At 32.3% G+C, this 27,767-nt stretch overlaps 1 protein-coding gene across 1 annotated transcript in view; it reads left to right on the top strand.

Moving 5' to 3' along the window:
- The window catches only part of LOC128182853 (phospholipase A2 inhibitor-like), a 309,453-nt gene that overhangs the window by 256,515 nt on the left and 25,171 nt on the right, over positions 1–27,767 (top strand). Inside the window, exon 10 of the mRNA XM_052851613.1 lies at positions 24,246–24,317. Coding sequence (XP_052707573.1) covers positions 24,246–24,317 — 72 coding nt within the window. The remainder of the gene's footprint in view (positions 1–24,245; positions 24,318–27,767) is intronic.

Here is a 27,767-nt window from a genome sequence, read left to right as displayed (position 1 = left end):
TGATGACTCCTGAGTAGACCCTTTTATCACGGACATACCTTCTATCCCAGGACGTTAATTTTATACCTAGCAATCATAACTATTAAATTTAATATATACAAATATATATATATATATTGTTCACAAATGTCATTATATTGGAATAAGTGTCTATTCCATAGATTTTTTTACACCTTCAAAATGTTCAAACAACTTTTCCTTTTATATATAACATCGGCTTTTTTATGTAAATATTACGGCTTCTGTTCTAAATCCGCCTTACTGTATCTGAAGCCTCGCATTCTTAAAAATCGCTTATAAATCAAATACTTAATTTTTTTTTACAAAAAGATTGCTTGACTTTAGAAGTGCCGAGGTTATTTTGTCAGAAAGGCTAAATCAAGCCAAATATGTAAGCTTAGGAATAGGAACGTACAGTAGAAAATGAGCACCTGACCTGGAGAGTACAGAGATAGGTAGTTCAATAGAATTACAAGGTCCCGAGGGCAAATGTTGCTCTTAATATGTACAGTGTATCTATGTCAAAGTGAATAATACGCCGGATAATGTCATTAGAACTGAAAGGGTATTGCTTCTAAACCGAGGCCTCTGGTTGATTTCAATATTGGCCTTTTTTCCAAATTTCAAACATTATTCTAAGAATCTACCAAAATGGTATCAGCTAATAGGAGAAGAAGGACATGTGTCATAAACATAAAAGGCGCTCTCAAAACGAATTCCAGAACGAGCTGATCTTTTCTTTATTTTCCCCAAGCATCAAGAGAGGCGAAATATTATGTTGTTAGATTTTGATGGACTTTTTCAGTTACACTTTACGTTAATTCTCGTTAAATTTGATGCACATTGAAATGCAAAGTCGATAACCGATGCTATAATGTTTAAGTCAATTGGGTTTATGTATTTGCGTAGACTCCACAGGGTTTAAAGAATGTGATTGGTCAGTGACTTCACAATTGGATTCAATTGATTAAAGTATGTGTATCTCGAGACATGTATGGAAATCCACTCAGGTAACAGTACCGAGTTACAAACTTATATGGAAAGAAGTATTTTTAAGTCGGTCACTCAGCCACAGAAAGCCTGGTTAGGTGGTATAGTAGTGGTTGTGATGGTGGTGACTTAGTACTGAAGAAGTTTAAAGGTTATCGAGTTCATTACCGGGACTGGGCCTACCTTCTAAACAACCATTAATATTTAGACCTGGAACTGGGAGATGGCGCCAATCAATATTTAGGACATATAGACCACTTAAAGTCAACTGACAATACCTAATACATAACATGCCTGACAAAAAAAATCAACCTTGAATAATGCACCTGATATTCATCTTAACACGGAGGGTGATTACTGTTTACTGTGACCCCTTGGAGGTGAAGTGACCAGGACGACTGAAATTACCATTCCCAAATATAAATTCATGATTTCCTGCACCAAGTAAATGCAGGAACACTATGGGAGCAAAAGCTGTTCAGAATTATTTTAAAAGCACATAGAGCAATTATAGGAGATCGGATCCATTTATATCAAATAAAATGTAAAAAAAAAAAAAATTAAAAAAAACTGAGCCAATTACTGACAAGCTGGTATTCATTTTATTTACACGGATCTAGCAGATCCCATTGATTATGCGCATAAAAATGAGTGTCCTCTTGGGAGAATGTACAGTATGCTTTTTAAGTATCCAACTTGCATGGAAACATATCCTTGTATAAATACAAAAGCGTAAAGACAATGCAGATGTACATTGCACGATATGGACAAAAAATTGCATTTATATGATATTTGTTTAAAATGTGATAATATGAGAGACACCTCTTCTGTTTTATCAGTGCGGTAGAGTAATCATTCTTTGTGCTACGTGGCAGGGGAGGAAGATAACTACTGAATTCAAAATCCACAGATTTTCCCGAAATCAAACTGACATTGTCTGACATCTATTGTACTTTGATAATACCTCACTGTACCTTTACTGACTCAAACAGTACCCAACTGTACCCTACTGCACATTTCTATTAAACAGCACTGTACCTTATTGTACCCCACTGTAAGCTACTGTACTTGGCACTGAAATTACTGTAACCCACTGTACCATAAATTTGAAATATTAAAACTTTTTAAATATTTTTAGTATGATATTTTCCTCCATATTCAGTTGTATACAACATTTACATAAAATAAAATTCAACAGGTTATTAAACATCGATTTATGTTTTATTAATCTTTACTTTGCATCTTTCAATCACAAAATAATGAGCAATTCTTTAAAGTAGATCCAAGGTTCTGTGATGTCATACTTTGAATTCTTTAAAATTTGTGCAAGATAGTTTTATATATTTTATGTGAATAGAATCACATGGATGTAACTAGAATTACTGTTAAGTTCAAAGTATTTTCGCACCTTGATTTATTCCTAAATTTCAAATTTTTTATACATTTTATTTATGCTAAGGGGAAATAACTCTTTTTCTGACTTTTCTCTCATTGTATATCTAAATGCCACAATTTTTCTTATCCCAACAAATAATTTTACAATGTGTTTGTAGTTTTACTTTTCTGACACAGTTGACAATAATATTAAAAAAGATAAACAAGTTTTTGACTACAAATATTTAACCTTTAACAAAAAAACCGTACGATTTTCTGATGCTTAATTATGCTTTAGTTCATGCTTATCTGCCATCTCAAAAAGTGTGATGTCATATATATTTTTTCTTATAATTGATGTTTAAGTCTATGAAATTGAAATCAGTTCTGTTTTTCAACTTTTATCAAAGAGTTTTACGAGTATGGAGTTACCTAAAGATAAATTCCTGAGAAGATTAAAATCCTGAATTCTATATTTTGAATCTGATTTTAAAAAGAATGCATAAACTTTGCAGTTTTGTATTTGTAAGCTGTCCGTGATCGCCTTTTAATCATAAGAAAATACACCTCCCTAACCCACCAGGTTACAGAATTATTTCTTATAGATTATGGCAAGCCTCGATTAATACGACCGGGCTGTTGATTCCCGTTTTCTCCTTTATTGTGCTTCAGCCACTAAAAACACCAGCTTATTGACACAGAATCAACAAAATGTAACCATGCTGGTTCTTTGTGTATACATATCCAGGGATTACTATGCGTTTGATAAAATGGTAAATTTTGTAGACAGCATGCAAATACCTTGATCACAGGTTGACTTCTTTTGATACTATATTTATTGTCGGTTAAAATTTTACATACCGGTTATAACACCTACTGCATTTTTTATATGTATTATGAAATTAAACATGAAAATTTATCAGCAACATATTGAACAGTATAATTAGTTTGATCAAGAAATAAAAAGGATTCGAATAGCAAGTAGGGTTGTAATAAACTAAGCCTTTTTTTCCTTATTGACAGGCAAAAAGCGTCGTTTTTTAATGCGGAATGATAGAGCAGACTCCTTTGAAAAAAAAAATCTTTAAAAAAAGAAGTCTGCCATCCGCCTGCCAGTAATAAAAAATCCTAATGTATGGGGGAGGGGGAGGAGGGGGTTGCGCGTAGTACAACAAAAACTTCAATTTTACTGTTAATTTGTGGGGGGGGGGGTTTATTTCCCCAAAAATGAATGACTGGAGGGATATTTATGATAATAGGTAAATTTTAATAGAAAAAAAAATGTTTGATGCAAACCGAAAAGGGGGTGGAGAAGAGGGCTCCCTAATACCACTGATCTCTCCCTGAGAGAGAGAAAGAAAGAGAGAGAGAGAGAGAGAGAGAGAGAGAGAGAGAGAGAGAGAGAGAGAGAGAGAGAGAGAGAGAGAGAGAGAGAGACTTGATCACTTTTACATGTACTATATTGAGTTTGTGTCATTTGTAGTCGTCGAGAAATTTACAATAAATCGAGTGGGAAGCACTGCTGGTCAGTACTCCGTACATATAATGCTGTCCAGTGGAGTACTGTGGAATACAGTGAGATACAGTAGCTCTGTACAGTAGATGTACAATAGGTTTACAGTGGAGTGATTGAACCGACGATCAGACGATGTCAGTCAATGTTTTAAGGAATAACAGTAAATTTTAAATTTAGCAGTGGAGGTAAATCATATGGACATAGCCTAACTCCTGGAAAATATCCAGAGTAATGCTCCAGAAATGTAAGGGGTAATGCATTGAGCCTTGTGAGGAAGTAAATTCGCCGTGAGTGTCGTTGATTTCTTGGAGATTCTGTCGTTTATGTTAATATGTTGACTGCAGGAAACTAAAATCAAAAATCAAAAGCCAGGAACAAATGATCATCTAATGTACCCTGTTGTATTTATAATACACTATTGATGACAGTCGTAATGTGATTTGTTGTTTAAATTTGAACTGAAGGTACTACAAAACAGATAAGCTTAAATTTTCCGATAATTCAATTTTTCTGAAATGTTTATATTTTGTTTGTGGGAATGAAATTTTTAAATATGTTAAATTTGAAAAAAAAAATCCGACCTCACAATTCTTGCCCACATTGCCACAAACAGGCCATTTGAATCTCCTTTCGATGGAGTGTAAAATGAAATAGTCATGGTTATAATTTTCTATGCCACTAAGTTATTTTTTTAAAATATTACAAATATGTGTGCTCCTATTTATACTGGAGACATTGTTACTTAAAGACACCGAAATAAATTGTAAATGGTAACGTAAGTTAATTTCTGATGCAATATAATGCAAAACTAGCACTTGTGAATTTAATTATTCTCCTTTAATACAATGATTTGCAGCATTTAATGGTCTCTAAAAAGAAAATTTTTCATTCAAATTTAAATAAAAATATATCAAAATAAAGAAAATTTTACCATTGGTTCTAGATTAATTAAGGTTTAAGTATTTTTGACGGAAGTGAAAATTGATAAAAATCCTAGATGACGTCATCATATTTGAACTTTGATCTGATAATATGACCTTAAAATTATCATTAAAATTATAAGAAAGGACATACATCCTAAACACTATTTGTGGTTGTGTCCAAATTTCAGGTCTTTACTTTGAAATGAACACAAGAAGTTATGCATTTTTAAATGATATAAGGCTAAATTGCACAGAAGTCATAATAACACCTTCCAGATGTATGCCTCAAAATTATCAAAATATGTTGTATCTCAAATTTTTTCAGGATTGAGAAATTGATCGGTATGATTTATAGTTTTTCTCAAGATAACGGATTAAAATTAATTTTTACATACCAGTAGGTCATTACTTTTGTATTTGAGAAAATATTTCAATTAAATTGTTTCGTACTACCTTAAGCAGTGGTTGTTCATCATTACTAAGTTTTTAAGTGAATTTGAGTAATATGTCAAGTTCTGTAGGGAATGTACAAAGTTTGTGTACCTATTGAAATGTTTATTTTTATAAAAAAGTCTGATGCATAATTTTTAATAAGATTCGTCATAAAATGAAACAAGTAATTTTTTTTATGAGAAAGATTTCAAAGGATGAAAAAGTCAATAATATTCTAAAGTAGCTTTTCTTCGGTGAACATCAATGAGTGAGTTCGGGTGTTTACCGGCAGCAAAAAAGGGGGTTTCATATATTTCCACATTTTTAAATTGTTTTAATGATTCTTAAGAATAAATATATTTAACGGAACTTTTTAAAGTATACATAGGAATTAACATCAATTCTCTGTAAAGACCAAAATATTACTGTAGAGTTATGATGCACACAATCTCAGATTTTCATGAAACTTGCTCAGGTGATTGATACTTATAATGTATGATATTACCCACCATCAAAAAATGTCTATTACCTTGGTTGTCATGGTAACCAATTTCATTCATTTAGGGCACAAATACAATTTTTAAAGTGGAAAAAAGCTAATTAAAAAGTCACAGCACAAGTTTAAGTTTTCAAGATATTCCACACATAATATACATAGTACAAATATAGATGTTCATAATGCAAGAAAGAAAACCTCAATGTCCTTGTTTATTTTAAAGCTGGTGGCTTAAAGATGGCCACCATTTCTAAATTTTGATATTTCAATTTTCACCCTGTATCTTTAAAAGTCTCTCAAAAATTGCAGACAAAGAAAAAATAAATCGATTGCAATTTTAAAACATCATACTTATATAAAATATTATTTATTTAAACCAGAGCGTGTACCTTTTTATTTTGGTTTATTTCACTTCCAAAATTTGGTAATTTGACCTCTTGCCATTGCCCTAAGAACATTTATGAAATATCTTTAACAATAATTTGATCATAGAACTCCTTTCAAAATTCTTTTTCTGCTTAAGTAAATGAGAAACTGATTTAATATTTCAAAATATGTTAAATTAAATATATCAGGATAATTTAATTTGGCTTTAAGAATTGTTTCTCTATATTTTTTGCAAAGGGCAGATAACTCCAAGTAAGGAAACCCTAGCTATCAAATGGGTCTTAACAAATACTGATACCATGGAGTTCTGTTTTAGATATTTCCATCAATGAAATAGGTTGACTGCTTCAAAAGATAACAACATATATGATTTTAATTTCATAACTGACTGTCTCGCTGGTCTGGATATTCACTGGACTGTTCTGATCATTTACCTCAACCTCTACAATGTTGAAAAAGCAAACTATTACATTATTGATCATTAAATAAAATCATATACATGTATGTTTTTGCATAGAATACCAAAACAAGCACGTTTGAAATGGACTGAATATTTTTTTCGAATTAAAATCTCAAGTGATATTGATTAATGCTATTTTCAGTTGGAATCTTAGTCTATAGTTGTTTGCACTAATTAACAGCTGCAGCTGAATAAGATATGGCTTAACAGGGCTCAATATTAGTTAAAAATATTAACCTGTACTTCGGGCAAGTTGCTTACTTGTGTATATGCTATTAGATAAATAGTGCCTGTTTGGGAGGGTAAGAGTTGAAATTGACACCCCGAGAAAACCATTGTCAACCGACGCGAAGCATCGTTTATTTCATATTCACCAATTCATTAGATACTTACTCTTAATACAATAAAGCTTAAATCACATGCTTTCTCCACCCCATGTGATCAATGTTTTTCCAACATGATGAACATCTGCTTTGGTCGTGTTGTTGTGACGTCTTTCTGTACTTCAATACAGAAAAGTCAAAGAAAGGTAACTTTCAATTGATTTTTTGTGGAAAAGCGATAACTTCAATTTATTGTATATGAAAGGCAGTGAATATATCCAATCCAATTTTGGTTTTATTTTTTCAACCAAGGTCTCATTTTGTTAAAAAAAATGTTTATTCCAGCTTTCAATTACCTGCTTCAAATTAAATTGATACTATTTAGTGTGCCTGTTTCACTTTTTTATAAGCTAAATCTATAAAACACAAACCGATGGTATTGTTATCTGCACATTTCACTTAAATCAATTTATGTGTACATGTACATTGATTCCCTGCTTATAAAATCAAACCAACGTCATGATCAAACCTTCAATTTAGGGAGCCAACCAGTTATTTACATGATGGTACTCTTTATTTCATGTTGGCCATAAGCAAAAGGTTTCAAGATGTTGTTTTTGAAACTGAGTATATATTGTCAAAAATGTACCCACATAGAGTCTTTATATGGAACACTCTTTCAAGTCAGAGAGATAAAATCCAATTCCATGATAGTGCGTGTCCACTTATTTTTTTGTATTTACAGAGAATTGATGTTAAGATATGTTATTCAACCAATCTATGCCGACACACAGAGCGCCAGGTAAAAAAAGTCTTTAACGTCTTAAACGAGGTTGGATCAAACAATGACAACAAAAAAATGTTACGCAATTTCAGATAAATACTGACCTGTCGGTACTTCATGCAGTCAGTGCGGGTTCTGCCGCACATTATGCGTGTCATTTAGTCAGACGTTGGGGAAATCACATTATTATATATAGGAACCAAAAAGAATATTCCTGACTGACATGGGAGTCCCGCATGTTAAATAAAATGATAAAGCTACTTTGTAAGCTCTGAACATAAAATATCGTAGCTATTATGTTAAGACAGGTGATTCTTTAATGGAGTTTCTTTGTTGGTGCAACGGAGTGATTCTTATATGCTTTTCACGGCAGTCAGGAAAAAAGCGATTTATATAAACAAAGTTCAACTTCTTAAAGCTCTACAAAAAAGAGCACTATTAGGAGTGCGGAATGTCAATGACCTCTGATAGATAGAGTATACAGATATACTAACTCTGAGTGACCTAGATCTAAAAAAGAAATTACAGAAAAAATGTAAGATGTTTCCATGAATTTTCATTATTTCTCCTTTTTTAAAATAATTACACACTATCTATATCTATCAAACCATTAATATCGATAAGATGCCTACTTTTTTTATGCTAAAAAGTATAAAAGGAAATAGCAAAACATCATGTTGTTTTGATTTTTTCAAACCTCCAACAAAACCTTCAAACCAGATGTGTTGTATTGAGAAAAATAAGACAATATTTCATTACATAGCTATTAAGACAATTTAGCAGTGTATCTAATATAATTCATCATTGACTGAGGTGGTTGCTGGGAGTACAGGTGTACCTTTGACATCATACGTAACGCTGGGAAGATATTATGATGTAGTTAGCTTAAGAAGGCAGGGACAATCTAATTTAGTTTAAAAATATTTTATCAATACTATAATGGATTTGTAACCGGCAAAATCAAAATACCTATATATTCTTACATTACAATTTCAAAGGGTTGAATTACAAGCAATCTTAATGGAGTATAATATCAGTCAAGTATCTGGTTATAATAGCTATTTAGCAGAATAGATAGTCGCAAATAGGGGCAGACTAATTATGTCCAATATTGAAAGTCATTACCTTTTTTAGCACCTGCTGCAATAGGAATGTTCGCTACTTTGTGAATTATGTTTTAATTGTTGGATTGGTGTTGCCGAGTAACACGAATTATATCGTTCTATACTGTGGATTCATTTATATTCAAGGGTATCAATTTTCGTGGATAAAGTGAAAATCATAGTTTCAAAGATACGTACATTCGTGGCCAATGACCTTATCAATACAAAATGATAATAGCAATTGCACTTCAATGAACATTTAATTTCGAGGATCAACTTAACAACGAAATCCACGTAAATCGGTATTCAACGAAAATTGATGAAACCGCAGTAATAGAAAACGATACTGTAAAATGAAAAGAAAAAGGTTCATAAATAGGAAAGTTAAAATTGTTTAATTTAATCGATCATGAACGTTTTAGAATAAATGTGCTGGTAGTATTGATATTACTTAAAATAATTATTTTATATATACTCTATCAATGGTCAAAAACGTATTATGTTAAATATTAACGCTGTGATTGATGTTAACTGCTTTCGCATTGGAAAAAAAATGCGCATTTATTCACATCAGGTTTATAGACCAAAAATGGTTCTACAATCATATTGTTTTATCTGTTAATCATGTATTTGCTAATAGGGAGTTCCCTATATCGAAAAGACTTGGAATCATTACATGTCTTCCGAAAGGTGACAAACCTAGACAATTTTTTAAAAAACTGGCGCCCAATTACTCTTTTGAATGTTCTCTATAAACTTATTACAGGGTGCCTTAGTTATAGAATAGAATCCTTCTTAGATTTGTTAATATCAGAAACCCAATCTGGCTTCATTAAGGGTCGATATATTGGTGAAAATACTAGGTTTGTCTATGAGTTATTATCCTACACGGAGTCCAAAAATATACCTGGTTTACTTTGAAAATGCTTTTGATTCTATCTCCTGGAATATTTACAAAGTTTTAAAATATTTTTTGGTTTTGGTGAAAACATAATCACTTGGATAAAAATCCTTAACACCAAGATTACAGCTTCTGTTTTACAGTGTCGTGTGCTATCTAAACAATTTCCTATATATCGAGGTTGAAGACAAGGCGAATCGATTGCCCCATATCTTTTTATTGTCTGTGCAGAAATTTTAGCTATCCTCATTAAACAAAATGTAAATATTAGAGGTATTGTAGCCAATGGAAAAGAACATAAAATATCCCAATATGCTTATGACACAACCTTGGTGCTTGATGGTTCTTCAGAATCCCTTTTTGCTGCTCTTGATACCATAGCTCTTTTCTCAACTTTTTCAGGACTGCAGATAAACAATTCGAAAACAAAAATTGTTCATAGGTTCAAAAAAGTTCTCTAAACAAGTATACCATCATACAAGATGGAAACTGGAGTGGGGATGTACACATTTCAATCTACTGGGAATAGAATTCTCTGTTGAGTTAGGAAAAATTGTTAGTCTAAATTATAGTGTTCAAATACCTAAAATCAAAGCTTTTATACAACAGTGGAAAAAGGAGAGTTCTTACTCCTTTTGGTCGAGTTACTGCAGTTAAAACATTACAAAACTCAATCATCTTTTTTTTCCTTACCAAGTCCAGATAAAGATATCATTTCTTCCCTAAACAATCTTTTTTATGAATTTATATGGAATTCAAAAATAGATGAAGTCAAAAGACAACTAAAAGATTACTCAAGACTACTTAAAAGGTGGTATTAAAATGTTGGATATTAACGATTTTTTAGTGTCATTAAAATGTTCTTGGATCAAGAGGTTAACAAAAGATAACAAACTATTGATAGATATTTTTTTAGATAGTCATGGTAACAAGTGGTAAAACATTTGTTAGACTTTTGTCACAAATATGTACAAAACATAATAATTCATTGCAACAATTTTTGGAAAGATGTTCTACACTCATGGTTAAAAGTTTTAAGAACAATTGACAATTCAGTATCTACAACAAATGTATGTGCTTTTCCAGTATGAAACAATACAAATATATGTGTTGGTAATAAACCTATCATTGTCTATAACTGGTATAAACATGGTATTAAAACTATAGGTGATTTTCAAGATGAAGATGGTCAGTTTTTGAAACAGAGTAATTTTGTACAAAATTATAAACTGTCTAATATATGTACAGTGCTCTACAATAGTGTCATTAATGCAATATCTAGTTTCCTTAGATCTCATTCTATAAAAAGATATGATGTTTAAAAGATCACTATCCATTCATTCCATTTTACTTTGGTTATGTTTTATTGTTTGAAAAATGTTCAAAAACAATCATATTAATAGTAAAGACATTATACAAAATGCCATTCAGAAATGGAACACTTAATTATCCATGCAACTGAAAATTAATATTTCAGTTAAAGAGTTCTTTAAAGTATGTTTTTAAACAAGTGCTGATTCCTCAGTACAGTGGCTTCAGTACAGAATTCTTTTCAGAATGTTGCCTACAAAATACCATCTTAAAAAATAATGTAAGCACTGATGATTGTTGCTCTTTTAGCAAAGAAGATGTAGAATCAATTCCACATGTATTTATGAAATGTTTAGAAATACTGCCCTTATGGAATAAACTCAGCATGCATATCTATTGTAAAACTACAAATAGAATTAGAATATTTATGAAGAAATTGTATAGAATTATATAGAAATTGTAAAATTTGACAAACAATGGCCAAACTGGAAAAATATTTTTGAACTGTAATTTTCATGTAAACAGTTAAAATGTTTCTGATAGTTATGTGTGCAAGTGTATGAAAGAGTGTGTGAGTGCCAATAAAAATTTACTTTGTTTCTTTGATTATTTGTAATAATTTTGAAAATGACAATAAAATTTGAAAAAAAATGGTTCTTCTTTGTAAGCGAACGATTGAAGTAAGAGATTCATGATCGGTATGGAAAAAATGAAAGACGTCCCAATTCTTCGTTCACTTTTTTCACATTTTATTAATTATTGTACAAAACATGAAGAGACAAAGACAAACATATACACACTCATGCACTTACACACACATTCAAAATGTACAAAGTCTAGAAAAGTATACACGAGTAGTTATCATTTTGAACATATTTCAATTAAGTTCGGATGGTAAATTAAGGAGAAAAATTGAACAAAGATAAGTAACTAAGTAAAGACCAATACATTTTTCAAGTTCTGTAATACAGTTATCAAGCATACTCCATCTTATAATGAATTTATCTAACGTCATTGAGAAGCATATATTGTTTTCTCTATCAAATAACATGAATATATTGAATTTTTGAGTTCATTGATAAAAAGTATTTTTCTTGATTTGTAAAATATGTTTTTTGTTAACAAAATCAATAAATAATAATATCATTTTTTTTCTTTTGTATAACCAAACATGATTTCACACAATGAAAAATGGACATTGAAGTGACAATAGACTGATATAAAGTATTCCAACTGCATCTACAGTTGTTTACTCTTATTACAGTTAAAAAAAAAACAACAAATGTTTAATTGACTCAGACTCAGTTGTGCATAAATAACATTTGTTGTTGTTAGTTATTTTACAATTGAATAGATACATATCAGTTTCTAGAATTCGGTGAAGTATTCTATATTCCGGCCCTAGCAGCTTGCTGTCTTTTGTGCATTTAAAAAGTGTATTTTATATTGCTTTCCAACTGAATGAGTCATCAAGGTTAAATAACTTTTCCATTTTTCTTCATGTTTGATAATAGTACATGTATTATAGTTACTTATAAACTCATTATATACATCTTCATTGCTTTTGATAAGATTAGAAATGTATCTTGGCAACGTATTATCCCATTTATTAACATTGTTCACAAATAAACAAATGACTCTTTTAAGTTAAGTCCAAGTATAATGGTGAATGGTTAATTTACATTGAAATCATTGAGCTGGATAAACTTTCAATCTTCATTGAAAAAGTCAGATGCATAAATAAGCCTCTTTGTACAGTATTTCAAAAAATATTGATTTTCTATCCATTTTTATCTAGGGTTTAAACCACACTGGGGTCTGTTGTATATTTGATGATTTTTGTACTATGTCAATGTATTCACTAAAAGCCAGTAATGATTCTTTCTAAAAAAAAGTTAAGAATATTTTTTGAAATATATCTTGAGTAATCAGATCCCATTTGCAAATATTTTGAGACTGTGCTTTTTGTAAGTACACTAAAAAGACTATTCAGTAGATCATCTGTAGATTGTAAAATTCTTCTGAACCACGATAAGTTGAGTTATTTGATATATGATTCTGAGTATACCATTTTGAGTCCCCCATCAGTATATTTCTGATCTAATATTGTTCTTGATACCTTATCATTTTTTCCATTCCAAATAAATTGAAAAAATAGCTTTTCAAGTTTTGTTATTCACTGTTAAGAGAATGTAGGCAAAATTATAAACAGATGGGTCAATTTGGGTAATAAAAGTGATTTAATGACTGTTGCAGTTATTTTTCCTAAAGGAGTCAACTGTCTTTTATTCCAGTTATTTATTTCTTGATAATTGATGCAAGTTTTGGTTCAAAGTTAATTTCTGTATTATTAGTAAGACTTAGGTTAAATTTGATTCCTCATACATTGAAATCGTTGTAAGTCTATTTAATTTTAAAGTTTGGACATAAAATTTCACTACTTGCATATTTTGATCTAAATTGCCTTTGTTTTTCCAAAGTTAGGTTTTAATCCTGAATATTTTAAAAAATTGGAAGAGCAATTCTAATTGCTTTTAAACTTTTCCATCTAAAACATCACTGTATCATCCGCATATTGAAACAAACAGTATTCTTTTGTATATGTATACCTTTAATAATTCTACTTTTCTTATTATGATGCCCATTATTTCTACACATAAAATAAATAAATAGGGCAAAATGGGATCACCTTGCCGACACCCACGCCCGATATTAAACAATTCTGAAAAAAAAATCCATTCTGAATTACACATAGTTTAGCATCTGTATAATTTTTTCTATCCATCTAATAATATTGGGGCCAAGGTTAATATGTTTTAATGATTTATACATACAAGACCACGAGATAGAGTCAAATGCTTTTTCAAAGTCTATAAGTAAACGCACTACTGGTATTTGCATTATATTTAATTCTTGAATAATATCATATACAAAACGAGTATTTTCCTTAATAAATCTGCCTTTTAAGAATCCTTTTTGGTTTTCATTTATGATATGATTTAATACTTGTTTTAATCTATTTGCTGATATAAGTTTATAAGATACATTTAAAAGTGATATTGGTCTCCAGTTTTTTAAGTATTCCCTACATTGGTCTTCCTTTGGTATAACTGATATAAGTCCTAGTTTTTGGGTAGTAGACAACATACTCTTTTCAAAGCCTTCATTGGCTGACATAAGCCAAAAATGAGAAATATCTTTCCAGAAAAATTTATAGAATTCTGCGGTAAAGCCATCTGGGCCTGGTGATGTATCATTTTTCATATTTTTGATAGCGTTTAGTGCTACTATATAAGTAATTTTTCCTTCTAGTTTTTCAACCGTGGTATTGTTTAGTTTATTAACTTAGTGCTTATCAACGATGTTTTCTAGATTAACGGAGCATAACTCATTATCTTTATTGCTGTATAATGTCTGATAAAAGGTTTCAGTTTCTTGAAGTATTTCTTGTGGAGTTGAACTGTAATCCCATTATTGTCTATGAGGTTGGATACTGTTTTATTAATGTAATTTCTTTTTTCGTGTGCAAGGAAATATTTTGTTGTTTTCTCACCTTCCTCAATCCATTTAGCATATGTTTTTACTAGTAAGTCCTTCATATATTCTTTTCTAATAGATTCTAATTCATTTTGCAAAAGAGTATATTCATTATTATTTTTACATTTTCATCCAAGCTCAAATTATTAATTCTTGTTTCCATTTCTTTTTGTCTATTTATCTTATTTCTTTTTTTCTAGAGCTATATTTTATGGTATATCCTCTTATCTGTTGCAAAATCTGCTCATAGTATGACTGATAATCAATATTAAGGTGGATATTTAAATCTGGTATGTGTTCTGTAGCTTTTTGTGAGTTTGGTGTTTCTGTGTACTGTTATTTTAAAGATGCTATAACTTTGTTTACCCCATCTATGTATTCCTTATCTTTTGAAAGAGAGTTATTGAATTTCCAGAATCCTTCCCTTTTTCAAAGTTTGATAAAACAATATCAATAAGTATTCTATTTATATGCTTGTGTTATGAACAAAATTTAGTAGTTGAGATGACACTAAAAAGAAATCTATTCTACCTTTTTTACTTTATAGACCGAACCATGTTTATCATTTTAGAATCTCATATTGATTTCTTCATGGGTCTTTCAAATTTAATTTTTCTTTTAAGTTAAGTAACACTTTTCTGGCTTTGGGGTTTCCTATGTGTTACTAATTATTGTAATCTAAAGAAGTATCTTGAACCAAATTAAAATCAATTAAAAATTGATTTCTTATTTCATCAGATGTTGTCTGTAATATTTCATAATCAAAATTATTATTGAATAAAATATCTACCCCTCTGGAGTCAGTTCTGCCTGGGCTTATAACAATTTCAAATCCCCACATCGATTTAACTATATTTACATCATCCTCAGTGAAATGTATATCTTGTAAAAAAAAATAATCCTTAAGAAATGAACTCAATGTCTAACCAAGCTCTAAGAGTATAACCTGGGTAAGGGCAATTTACGCTTTATAATCCGCGAACACAGGACGAAAAACCATCTTTAAGCAAGTCCTTAAAGGTGGCTTAAAGGCGACTTAAAGGAGCTTAAAGGCTATACAACCTTTAAGCCGCCTTTAAGTCACCTTTAAGCAAGTGCTTATAGGTCCTTAATGTCCAAACTTCTTTAAGCTACCTTTAAGCCACCTTTAAGCCACCTTTAAGCCACCTTTAAGCATCTTTAAGTGGCATTTACGCTCTCTTTACACTGCCTTTACACTGTCTTTAAGTGGCCTTTAAGTCAATATTGATCAAGCTGAACAATAAAAACATATGTTAAATGCAAAAGCTCTTTTATAGAGATGGGAGGGGGTCATCCGAGTGATAATATAATTTCCAAGGAAGGGGGGGGGGGGGTTCCAGGCGGTTTTAATCGTCGCTACATTAAACACAGATCGCTATCATCAGCACCGCTCCGATGGACACAGATTGCCGTTATAAAATTCTTTATAATTTTTTGGGGGTTTCAAAATTATTGTAGGGATGAGCGCAGTCTCTGTATCTTAATATGTGCATAAAACTTATTAAAGTATGTTTGTTTCCTATTATAAATTAATCGGTGAACAAAATCTCTCTCTCTCTCTCTCTCTCTCTCTCTCTCTCTCTCTCTCTCTCTCTCTCTCTCTCTCTCTCTCTCTCTCTCTCTCTCAGTTCATCCGGTTATTAAACAAAATAAAGATAATGAACCAAAAATGCATGATTTAATTTGTTAATCGGTTGAAGGTTTGTATTTTTTTTTTCAATTTTCATTATTTCTAACTCTAGATCTGCTAGATACATGTTAAAGATGAAAAGACTCTCAACTGCCTTTGTTATATCGGGCAGGATATTACTGCTTTGTTTGTCTAGACATAGTTTTGTTCGTTTGTGTATATCTAATTAGAGTCTATTGTTTGTCCAACTTAAGAAAACCCCTGTAACTAACACAGAATATACAAGATATACACAACAGGTGTGTCGTCCAGGTGCACGTCAGGGTTTCTAAGGGCGTTGAATCTTAGTATGTACGAGTATACGATAAGTCTAATGAATAAAAGTTAATTTACATTTGTAATTTATTTTCAAAGTATTATTTCCTAGCTCTGGGTTTCAAAGATGTTACGTCTACAAATTAACGATACATGTATGTAAGAGTAAAATCTTGAGGCTAAATAATTAATGTACCGGTGATCATAAATAGGGGTTGATTATTTAAATATATGTATAAGGGTAAATATGTCAAATATACCCGGCCTGGCACATCATACAATTGTATGTATAAGTCATTTGCAATTGCCACATGCAGTAAATACGTCACCGGTAATTGGTAATTTTGTTTGTTATAGAATTGATAGTTTATAATTAAATCATGTACATACAATTACATGTAAATATTTAAACATATTGGAACGGCGCCGCGATCATGAAAACCGGGAAATTGCGGGAAATTGAACAAATGCCCTAATAGTATCAATGCATTTAATAAAAGAAATGATTTCATTTTCTTTCTTACATTTTTATAGCTATAAATAAGATGAACGTATATCTACTCGGTTTAAATTTATTAACTACATGTAAGAAAGCCTACTATAGTAAACCTAACGGTTTCCATTTAGGTATAATATATTTTTGTTCACTGAAGACCAAGTTCCGTATTTCATTCTAAATACATGCATGCATGTAATTTATAAATTAGATATAATTGATTGTTACAAACTGAATGGTTTGTCAAAATCTTTTCAAGTAAACACATTCAATACAGTGATTCAATATCCACTGATATATAGGATATAAAAACGCTCTTATAAATGTATGTTGCCGTGGCGCAGAGGAAGTGTGGTGATGCTAGTAAACTAAGGGTCCCGGGTTCAAATCTCGCCGTGGCCGGTTTTTTTTTTATGTGTTTTTTTTTTCATTTTTCTTTCTATAACAAAAACCGTTTTAATACCTTTTCTTTTATAAAGTTAATACATTTTGTTGGAAATTAAGCACAATATTAAATTAATTTTTTTTAATGGCTTAAAGGTGGCTTAAAGGTAGCTTAAAGGTGGCTTAAAGGTGGCTTAAAGAAGTTTGGACATTAAGGACCTATAAGTTGTCCTTAAAGGTGGCTTAAAGGTGGCTTAAAGATAGTCTTTAAGCTGCCTTTAAGCCATCTTTACGTTTTCTTTAAGCCACCTTTAAGCAATATATATAGCTTAAAGGTAGCTTAAAGGTGGCTTAAAGATCGTCTTTAAGCTACCTTTAAACACCTTTAAGCTATCTTTAAGGAGGACTTAAAGATGGTCATTCATCCTGTGGAAGCAGATTATAAAAAAGCGGAAATTGCTCCAACCCAGGTTATACGAGTACAAATTGGGTAAATATTGAATATATTCCTTATAATTTAACTTTCTGTATTTTGATGTGCAAATTGAGTCCGTTTTACCTTTACAAATAATATTAATCTGTTCAAAATTCAAATGTAACGTCCAGTGGATAATTACGTTTTTGACGTTGGTGCATTGTGACGTGTCTTGTGACGTACAAACCATGTTATACAAATTTAACTAAATTTTTCTACGTAATCAAATGCCGCGTTACAATCAGAATTAAGTTTTTTTTGTTTCTGTTTTAAAAAGTTAAACATATCCCTTCTCTTTTCTCAACCCTAAAGACCTCTTTAGTTGAAAGCAAAGACACACTCATAAGAATGTAACGTGTCTGCCTAAACACGCTAACATTTATTACGGGTCCCCTCAGATACCTTGCTGAGGTGTTTGATTTTTATGATAATTGTTTACAATATATAATAAGTTTCCTTGTCGCTTTCCTAGCGTTTATTGATTTAAAACTCAATTAAATATGAATATGTGAATGTATGGGTTCTAGCCGAACTCTATGCGTCGCTCCGACGCACCCCGTCGCTTCTAACAGTCACTCCAAGCGACTCGTCGATTTTATTGGTCGCTTCAAACAACCCGTCACTTCTATCGGTCACTTTAAAGCGACCCCACGAAGCACCCTTGTTACTGATAACAAATGTCTTCCCGCTTAATCTAACAAGCAACGCTTACGACGACAAGTTGCTTCAATACGCCAGTATTTATTTATTGTTCTGCAAATCGCTGAGTAATATTGACACACGAACAGTAAGCTTACCTAGAAGTATCCACCTCAGCGTCTACACTGCGAATCTGCAGACTCACGGCATCTCGTATTTATACCCTTTGATCACGTGATATGAGATTCTCGTAACAATCAAAGAGTCGGCCGTTTGCGACTTAACAGTGTTTCTCGGTACTCATCCATTTTCATTTACCATTTATGTTACAAGAATGAAAAAATGGTAATTGGTTAATTATAGTGCTATACGAGAAAGTAAACAGTAGAAAGGCATATTAGACGGAGAAGGGCAAACAAAGTATACAGACGTTCATCTCTGTACATTTGTTATCACTCACTCTCATATTCATGCTAAGACAGGATAGTAACAAAAAATGACACTGAACATCTTTAAATATCAAAGCCTTATCGACAGAAAAAGGCTTTGAAAGAATTTCCCCAACCCTATGTATATAAGACAACTTACAACGTTATGGTATCACGTACCGGAATTTATGTTAGACACACTAACATTAAAGTCGGTACTCGCATCATGGACGGAAGTTATAGTTCAGAAATGGTTACCGTTTATTTCTCGAGTTTCTGTGAGACTTGGTCTACCACCTCCCTCATCTGGCCAATGTATGCCATTCCGAGAATCTCACCACCGTACCACCTTGTAACTACGCATGCGATGTTTTCAAATCCCCGTTCTTCCATAAACTTTAATAAGTTCCTCCTTGCGCCGAATTCCCCATCATCTATTGAGCCTTTGATCAACTCTCCGCCCTTATCCCGGAAGCGATATACATGGATGCGATGATTCGCTTGTGCATGTTTAGGTTAAAAACATATTTTTTGTAGAGGTTACGGACCTCGCCATATGTTTGGACTGCAGCGCCGCTGGCCATAAATCTGCTCCCGTGTTCCTGTTTTTGTCACTGAAGACAGTTGGAAACTCTTGAAGCTTTTTACATTCATTTTCACCACAATAGAGTACATCTTCCGTTCGGGGGACACTTTATTTGATTGTCTCTTTAAAGTTCTTAGATTTATTACCAGTTTATATTGCACACATTTCAATCGGAAAAGTTTATTAGAAAAATACAGTACAGTTTATTAACTCAGTAGTCCTCGAACAAAAGCTTCACTACAAAAAATGAATGCATCTATCTTAAATGCATTGCTTTTATTATAGGTGTACATTGTTGTTTTTTATTATCTAATACGTGATTATTTAACTTTTTTTATAGAACAAGAGCTGTCAATCTGTCAGTATATTTAATTACAAAGTTTACTTTCATCTTTCGACGGCAGAAATGTAGATCCATGTTTTTGCCAGAGTCAAATCATCTTTTGCTTTCCCTCGGGCTGAAATGTCACACTTTCATTGGTTAAAACATGGCACAAGACTGCCAGATATATCTCTTTATCCGTATGGCGAGAATTATTACAGTAAAACTCGTTTATAAGAAAATCCTTGGGACCAATGGGTTTACTTCGTTATATCTGTTAATCGTTTTATCCGTATAACGGTTTCGTAATAATAACTTTAGCGAATTCACAAAATACATGTTTTCTATCACCAGACTACATTTTTTGTTAATCGAGTCTTTGAAATTACATTCTTTTGATACATTAATAATCAGATTGTGAATTTAAGAATAAAAGTGAAAACAATTAAACTATTATGCTAAATGGTAGTGCAAACTTTTTAAACTGTAAAGACATTCGTTATGAAAGTGTTCAATTCCGTTATCATTCGCCTCTACAGGACTAAATATCAGTTCGCTATATTCATAAATTCGTTATATCCGAATTCGTTTTAACCGTAAAATTTTGCAAAGATTTGTGAAATGTTTTACCGGGGACTTTTAAAAAAAAACTTCGCTATATCCGAGATTTCGCTTAATACGTGTTCGTACTAAACGAGTTTTACTGGAAGCGTAAAATTTTGCAAAGATGTGTTAAGTATTTTAGCGGGGACTTATAAAAAACTTCGCAACAACTGAGCTTTTTCTATAACCGTATTCGCACTAAACAAATTTTACCATCTTTGGGCGACGCTTCGCCTACTTATTTCGACATTTCATACTATTCAATGCAGAAACCGCATTCCATAAGTTCTTAGAATATTTGGCGTAATTGCTCGTCAAAACTACTTTAAGTTTGAGTAAGTGTCCTTCAATTAGAAGTCCCATTGTTATGTCTGGAGCGGAATAAAACGGCATCGTCCAAAATTGCTGAGATATCTGCGAGGAAAAGAGAGAACACATTTAAAATTGAATAGCAGAAAAAAAAAACATAAGTAAACAAGGGTGCAGCAAAGATTTTCAAAGACATTTTGAAAGGTGAAAATGAAAATTGTTTGGCTTCGACTATGTTAAGTTGGACGAGATGGAACGCCATTTTTACAAGTTTTTTAAAGATCGTTGCTTCCGGTGAAATAAATTTATTTCTTGATAGTCCTCGGGAAAGCAGAACACATAATAAATTATGATAATCAATCAGTTTAATTTTCACTATTAGGTTGTATTAATGAACTATTCTTCAAAGACATGACGTAACATATGCAGAACATAATTGCAAACGGTTAATAGGACATAAATTTCCCATAGAATATTAATGTTTTATCATTTGTTCCAAATACTTTTTAATTTCACAATTTTTTTATATAAATAAGAAAACCGCAGCAAGTTTTTGAACAGCTTTCGTCTTCCTCTATTAGCTTTTGAGGCTGTCAGGGATAGGGTAAGGGTTAGTTTCAGATTTGGTAGATTCAGGCCTAACCAGCCAAATATATGTTTAAATGTGGTTTATTTCTTTGGTACAGTAACGCTTTATCTAAATTAAAATATATCATTTTGAAAAGCAAGTAATGATGATGTTACACAAAAATTTACAGATAAAATATGTGTAATTAAAAAAATGATTTACATTTATTCTAAAATATTGTGCAAATGGAATAAGAAACAATCACTATTTTTAGCCGGGCTCTGCTTAAAGCAGAGTCCAGGCTATAGGCAGGCCAATCGCCAATGTTACTATAAATAGCACAAGTAAACAAAAAACCAAACAGCGTCAAGGTAAAGCTTCCGCTATACCAAATAGTTACACAAAGAACCACGTTTTGTCAAAAGTGTTGGCATTTAGTTTCTTTTTTTTAAAATTCGAATGAATTGTCTATCTTTTTTAGTTTTCTTATTAATCACGTGTTTTTAAAACATTACTATGCATTTCGGACACATACAATGCGCATGAATTTCCATGAACTACTTTGCTGCGCGATGAAGACATGGGGATTCAATATATAATGCTCGTAGCAAAATTCAAGGCAGCAACTGTTGAATTTTTTAACTTCTACTAGACAGACATATTTTCTGTTAATAGCCGCTTACAAAATTTGGTCGCTCTCTGATGCTTTGCCGACATTAAAAGCATGAGAGAGAGAGAGAGAGAGAGAGAGAGAGAGATTTTCAGTCTTTACTACACAATAGGCATAAAAACACAGCAAAAGAGCCCGGCTTTCAGTACTTCAGTACTTTGATGTTGACTAGTAATAATTGCCGTTTTGTTGATTGGTAGAAAGTAATGCAGTGACAGCAAGTCGTAGCATTGAAAACATATAGTGAGGATTAGTATATCCTTCTGTCTTTTTTCTGTGCACAATGGCGAGAAATGAACAATCATTGTTATCTAACCGTGAAATAGTTTCCATTCTATTTGCAAATGGTTAATAGTCATAAAAAACTATTTACCAGCAGCATTAGAGATTCCCACCGTTACACTCCTGGTTTTATCCGGTCAGTTAACTCAAATTTGTTCACCATCAGCAAACTCTGCGGCGTTGACAAATAACGTATTCCTTAGTATAACGAAATACCTATTTTTCTACTTTTCGGACTAATCAATAGGGACAATTTACTTGCTAGTGTCCTCATGGCCAGTACGTAGGAATATATTATATACCTTCTAAATCAATATCATCGGAATTTTATCTTTTTTTCTGTTTATGTAAGACGAACGTGTAGGAAAGAATCTGTATTTTACAATTAATTAATTAATTTACACATTTATACTATAGTTCCGTTAAAAAAACACAACTAAAGCTTAAATTTCATGTACCGGGAAAATATGATTCAACAAAAAAATGTTGACAAAAAACATTTAATACTATGTGAAACTTAAACTCATACAAATATGATAGAATACAGCAGATTGTGACATGATAACAATTGTATTTTTTCAGCAAACATATCTTCAAGTCAGCACCTATTCAAATCAGAATAAGGGGCAAATTAACATGTTATTTTTTTAACATTATTTAAACAAAATAAGTGCGACTCTTGATGGTCATAGCTTAATTGACCCCGATGTTTTCACGATGTTGAAAGGTTTAATGTAATCTTATTTCTAAACTAACATCTACTATTCATGTTCCCATTGTAGTTGACACCAGTATCTACCTTATATTAAAACCCCTGTTACACCGGAGCTGCGTCCTCGAGGCAATACTGCTGCGTCCTTAAATAATGTAAAACGCCAAGGTAAACGCAGTAGAGTCTCCTATAGCGCCGTAAGAACACAACGGCATCTTTGTCCGTCGCAGAAGCATCGCCTTGAACATTGACGAACGCCATACGACGGCGCGCACTTTGAACATGCACAAAGTACGCGCAGTGGCTCGGCGTTCTGATAAACACGCCGTAGGAGCGTAGTGAGATCGCCGTGACAGCGCCGTAAGATCTCCGACAGCGCCACAAGAGCTCCGTCGGTCCGTCGGCGCGCTTAAGGAACGCAGCTAATCGCCGTGTAGACACAGTGATAAGTCAATTGCGCTTGCGCGGAGACCTCACGGATTCCTTTGGGACCTCACTGCATCTCTAACGCATCTCAACGCGCATCCACAGCGTTTGAACAAGTTGTTTTCCGTTTGGCTGCGTTCACACAGCGACCCCGAAGAGCTGTTGCTGTGTTCATCGCGCTCTCGTGACGTTTCTTTTGCGTTTATACCGCACTCTCACGGCGTTTCTAGTGCGTTGTCATCAAGACCACGAAAACTCGAAAAATGGCTGTTGTACAATAGCAAGCGATGCAATAATTATCAAACTGGATGTAGATCACTATGTAAAAAGTAGCATTTGCTAATATTTCAAGACCTATCAATGAACGTAGAGGGAATTCATGCCATTTGGTTCTGATGTTTTCAAATCTTTTCTATGTTTTCTAACAACTAATAACGGATCTTTTTTGTGGACCTGATTACTAAGAGTTTAATCCTAGTCCTTCACAATTTGTTTAGAACTAACTATGTATCAATTACAATGTACCTTTTCATAAAATCAAAACAATTTTTTAATCATTTGTTTACTAGTTGTAAATTCTTGCTTGTTTCCCATACAATTGTACAAATTAATATTAACCTACCAAGAAGTAAAGAGAGTCTGTTGCACGCAGTCAACGCGCAAAGCACGTCGTGGACGCGCGGTAAAATCTCCTAGCACGCCATGAGCGCGCGGCGGAGACTCATCGTGAACACGCCGTGGGGACGAAGCTAGGTGTGTCAGGGCCTTTATAAATAATTAGTTGTTATTAATTTAAAGTTTTTATATTTGTTATTATTTGATGTTAATATTTTATCTTCAAGGTATTTGGATAACAACATGATAACCAGCATTGAAAGCATCGTATTTGAGAAGTTGCCACAGCTTCAGGCATTGTACGTATAAGCAGAAATAAGACAGACAGACGGACGGACGGACGGATAGATAGATAGATAGATAGATAGATAGATAGATAGATAGATAGATATTGATTATATATCAAACTGCCTTGATACTTAGTCATATGGTACAAATTATTCTAAACCTCGAATTAACGTAAAATAACACATCATAACAAATAGCTGACATTTGATCGAAACGACATTTCGTTTCATTAAAAGGATTTTATCGACGGCAACATGTAACTTATTGCAAAGCAGAGTCCGTACATCTCGAGTTCGAATCCCACAGGAGCTTTTGTTGTTACTTACTAAATTGATTTTTTTTAGCTATTTGTTTTTATCACCAAAATATAAATTTGCCATCAATACAGTTTATTTATCATTGTATCATTTATATGATTTTCTTAAAATCAAATAATTTTCTGTTTATTTGAGTGACTTTTCCAAGTGTGGTATCCAACTTTAAAAAGAAAAAAAATGTATCTACAACACATATGATGCAATCTATATTTTCTTTTGATGTAAGGTAGCAGGGGGGGGGGGGGGGGTAGTTTCGAACGAAATACCCAGCCAAAAGTAAAATAAAGGGAGAACCTGAGGTTTGGCTGGGGTTTTTTTTAGGGTTTGAATTGCTAGAATATTTTTTGCAATCAGTTTGTGGATAGAGGGGCTCATTTTCATTTCATTCAAATATAACACTTTAATACTGATAACACTTTTAATCAGATATGGAATGAAAATGCAAAATTGTGTCCAGAATTTTCACTTTCAGCTGTGTGCTTGTAAAGTAGGATGGGTTCAGAACACGAAATGTCTATCATAAAGAAGGTGATTGCACCCCCTTCCCTTAGTTGTTTTGGTGATTATTTGCATGGGTTGACGTTAAGCTACAAATCCAACGGTAGTTCATGGCAGTTGCTCGGGACTGGAGCGTGGTGCTGGACCAGTGAACATGTGAAAAATGGACGTTTTTTACAGTAAATATTGAGACCGTCCCTGGCTATTCTATATAGTGCTTATATATATATGTATATGAAAGTTGTACTTGTTTTATTCGGAAAGGTTTAAAAATTCTCATGAGTCAGGACCATGTGTCCCCTGCATGTAAACCAATTCGAATCAAAGTACTGAAGAACTGACGGGAGTTAATTTTGTCGATGTTTATTATTTTGAAATCAATGATATGTTATTTTGCATGACAAGTACATGTGTTTTCTAATTTGAATTACGCACATTTTTATAATATGAATTTTTGGACTGTTTCGACAAGAATGTAGAAACCCCCCTGCCCGTATGAATAATGTTAAATAATATTTAAAGATAAAATTTATTCAATCAAACTATGTTTCAGTAATAGAAATACTTCTCGAAAATTGTATGGATCCAAGCAATATTGAACTCTAGTCTCGTTCAAGCAAACGCTCGGCTGACACCGTAAATCTCCGACAAGGATTTACGGAGACAGCCGACCGTCGAGTTGAACGAGACTATATTGAACTCTTGCGTTGAAAATACATACGACTACTAAAAATATTTAAATTGTTCGTACCATATAAAATCTGACTATATTCAAGGTATTTAGAAATAAGTTTCCTTGAAAAACAATGCTTTAGCATACACATTACATCGAATTTATCAATTATTTTCAAGAACTAAGTCTTGTCAGCAGCAATGATTTGTGGTTAGGTCCAAACACTGTTTCACTTTCGGTTTGTCTGAGTAACTGCATAGGAGAGTTGATTAAAATCAACTCCCAAAAATGCACTGAAAAATTAGATCACATATATGAGCACTATCTGCTTAACATATCCTCGACCAAATATAAAATATTTCCTGTCACCTTAATAGTGTCTATATAAAAAGGCAAATTTATGATTTATTAGTACAAATGCCGGTTTCAAGGGTTTTCAGGGTTCAATGTCAAATCGTATGTATTTTCCCAGAGGACTTCTTCTGATTTTCTTCACTCATATATGAGCTTAGATGGTAAAAAGGGTGGGCCTCAGTCAGTTACAGAACCACAGGAAGGTGGGAAAGCCAGCAGCCAGGGAAAGGTTATCTAATGTCAATATATTTAAGGCGCCTTGTTTATGACCTGGGTTTGTGATTCCTAGAGAAAATGCCACTTACACTCGGTGTCATACATAATAAACAATAGTTAATTTTAGAATATAAGAATACCAAGCTTTTAAATTTAGGTATATGCTCCAGTTTAATCATATGTATTTCAAGGTCCTATGAAGAAAAGTCAAAGCATAGGTTTAACTCCGTTGCAATCTTTCTATGATACACTTGTGTAGTATAAACTATGGATTTACGGTCATTTAATTGAGGTTCAATAAATTAATTCGCTCTGTTAGGTCTAAAATAGGGTTAATAATCATAACGATCATTATATCATGCAATACTGCAGTTTTATTTCTTCACATTATTCATCTAGGGCAAATAATGAGTAGTTTAAAGGAAGAACATTAAAGAACTTTGAAAAAGCCAAACCGGAAAATGTGCTTACTGAAAATATTTAGAATATGAAACCATCCAAAGCACAAATTTAATATTCCTGGTTATTCGGATATCAATATACTGAAAATATACGTACATCTTTAGCAAACAATGGGTTTTTTCAAATATATTCAGTTTTTAAAGTTAAATTAGATATATATTAGTTTGAAGACTCCTATGACATTTGCCAGCGAAATGCAATTTATCCTTGTGGAGTGTTCTTCAACTTCTTTGTAATATTGTTTTCTTCTGGGTATGAAATTAGTACAGATTTTTTGATGTGTAAACATAAGTATTCCCGTATATATAGCCTATGTTTTGTTTAATGATGTTTTAAAATTAAATAGATATTTTTGCCCATGATTACAATACATATTACGATACATATTATAAATACCAGCCTTTATATCACAATTTTGCTTCCGCTATTATTATAAAATGTTCGTTTAACTTGTCAAAGGCAATCGTGACTAACATTAATAACGTTCGATTTCCCTCACGTAAAATACGTGTGAAGAATGTAAAGATTATATTCATGGACTCAAAAACCAATTTGATTGAAATGACATTTACGTAAATAAACAAATGATTAATTAGAATGAATCTAACGTTTGGGAAAATGACAAATTATTTTGTGAAATACTCACAAGAACTTTGCTGAAAGAAATCATTGTGAAAAATATCACGCGAGCTGCTCATTCATTTAAATTTGGTTGTGTGATTGCATTACATAACTGTATCAAAATTATAATTATAGTTATAGGATCTGGATTGTGGTGTAACGTTAATGCAAATTCTGATTTGTATTTAAGGTCTTCCGTTTCCAACGGAAGACCTTGTACTGATTCTGATGGTTCTTCTTCATTATTATTTTTCTTCTTCTAGATGTTTTTAAATCCCCAATAACTTTTTTGTTTGTCATCTGATTTCATTCAAATTTTC

This window comes from Crassostrea angulata, chromosome 5, assembly GCF_025612915.1.
Source record: "Crassostrea angulata isolate pt1a10 chromosome 5, ASM2561291v2, whole genome shotgun sequence".
Classification (NCBI taxonomy): Eukaryota; Metazoa; Mollusca; class Bivalvia; order Ostreida; family Ostreidae; genus Magallana; species Magallana angulata.
This window is presented reverse-complemented; position numbering and strand designations above follow the sequence as displayed.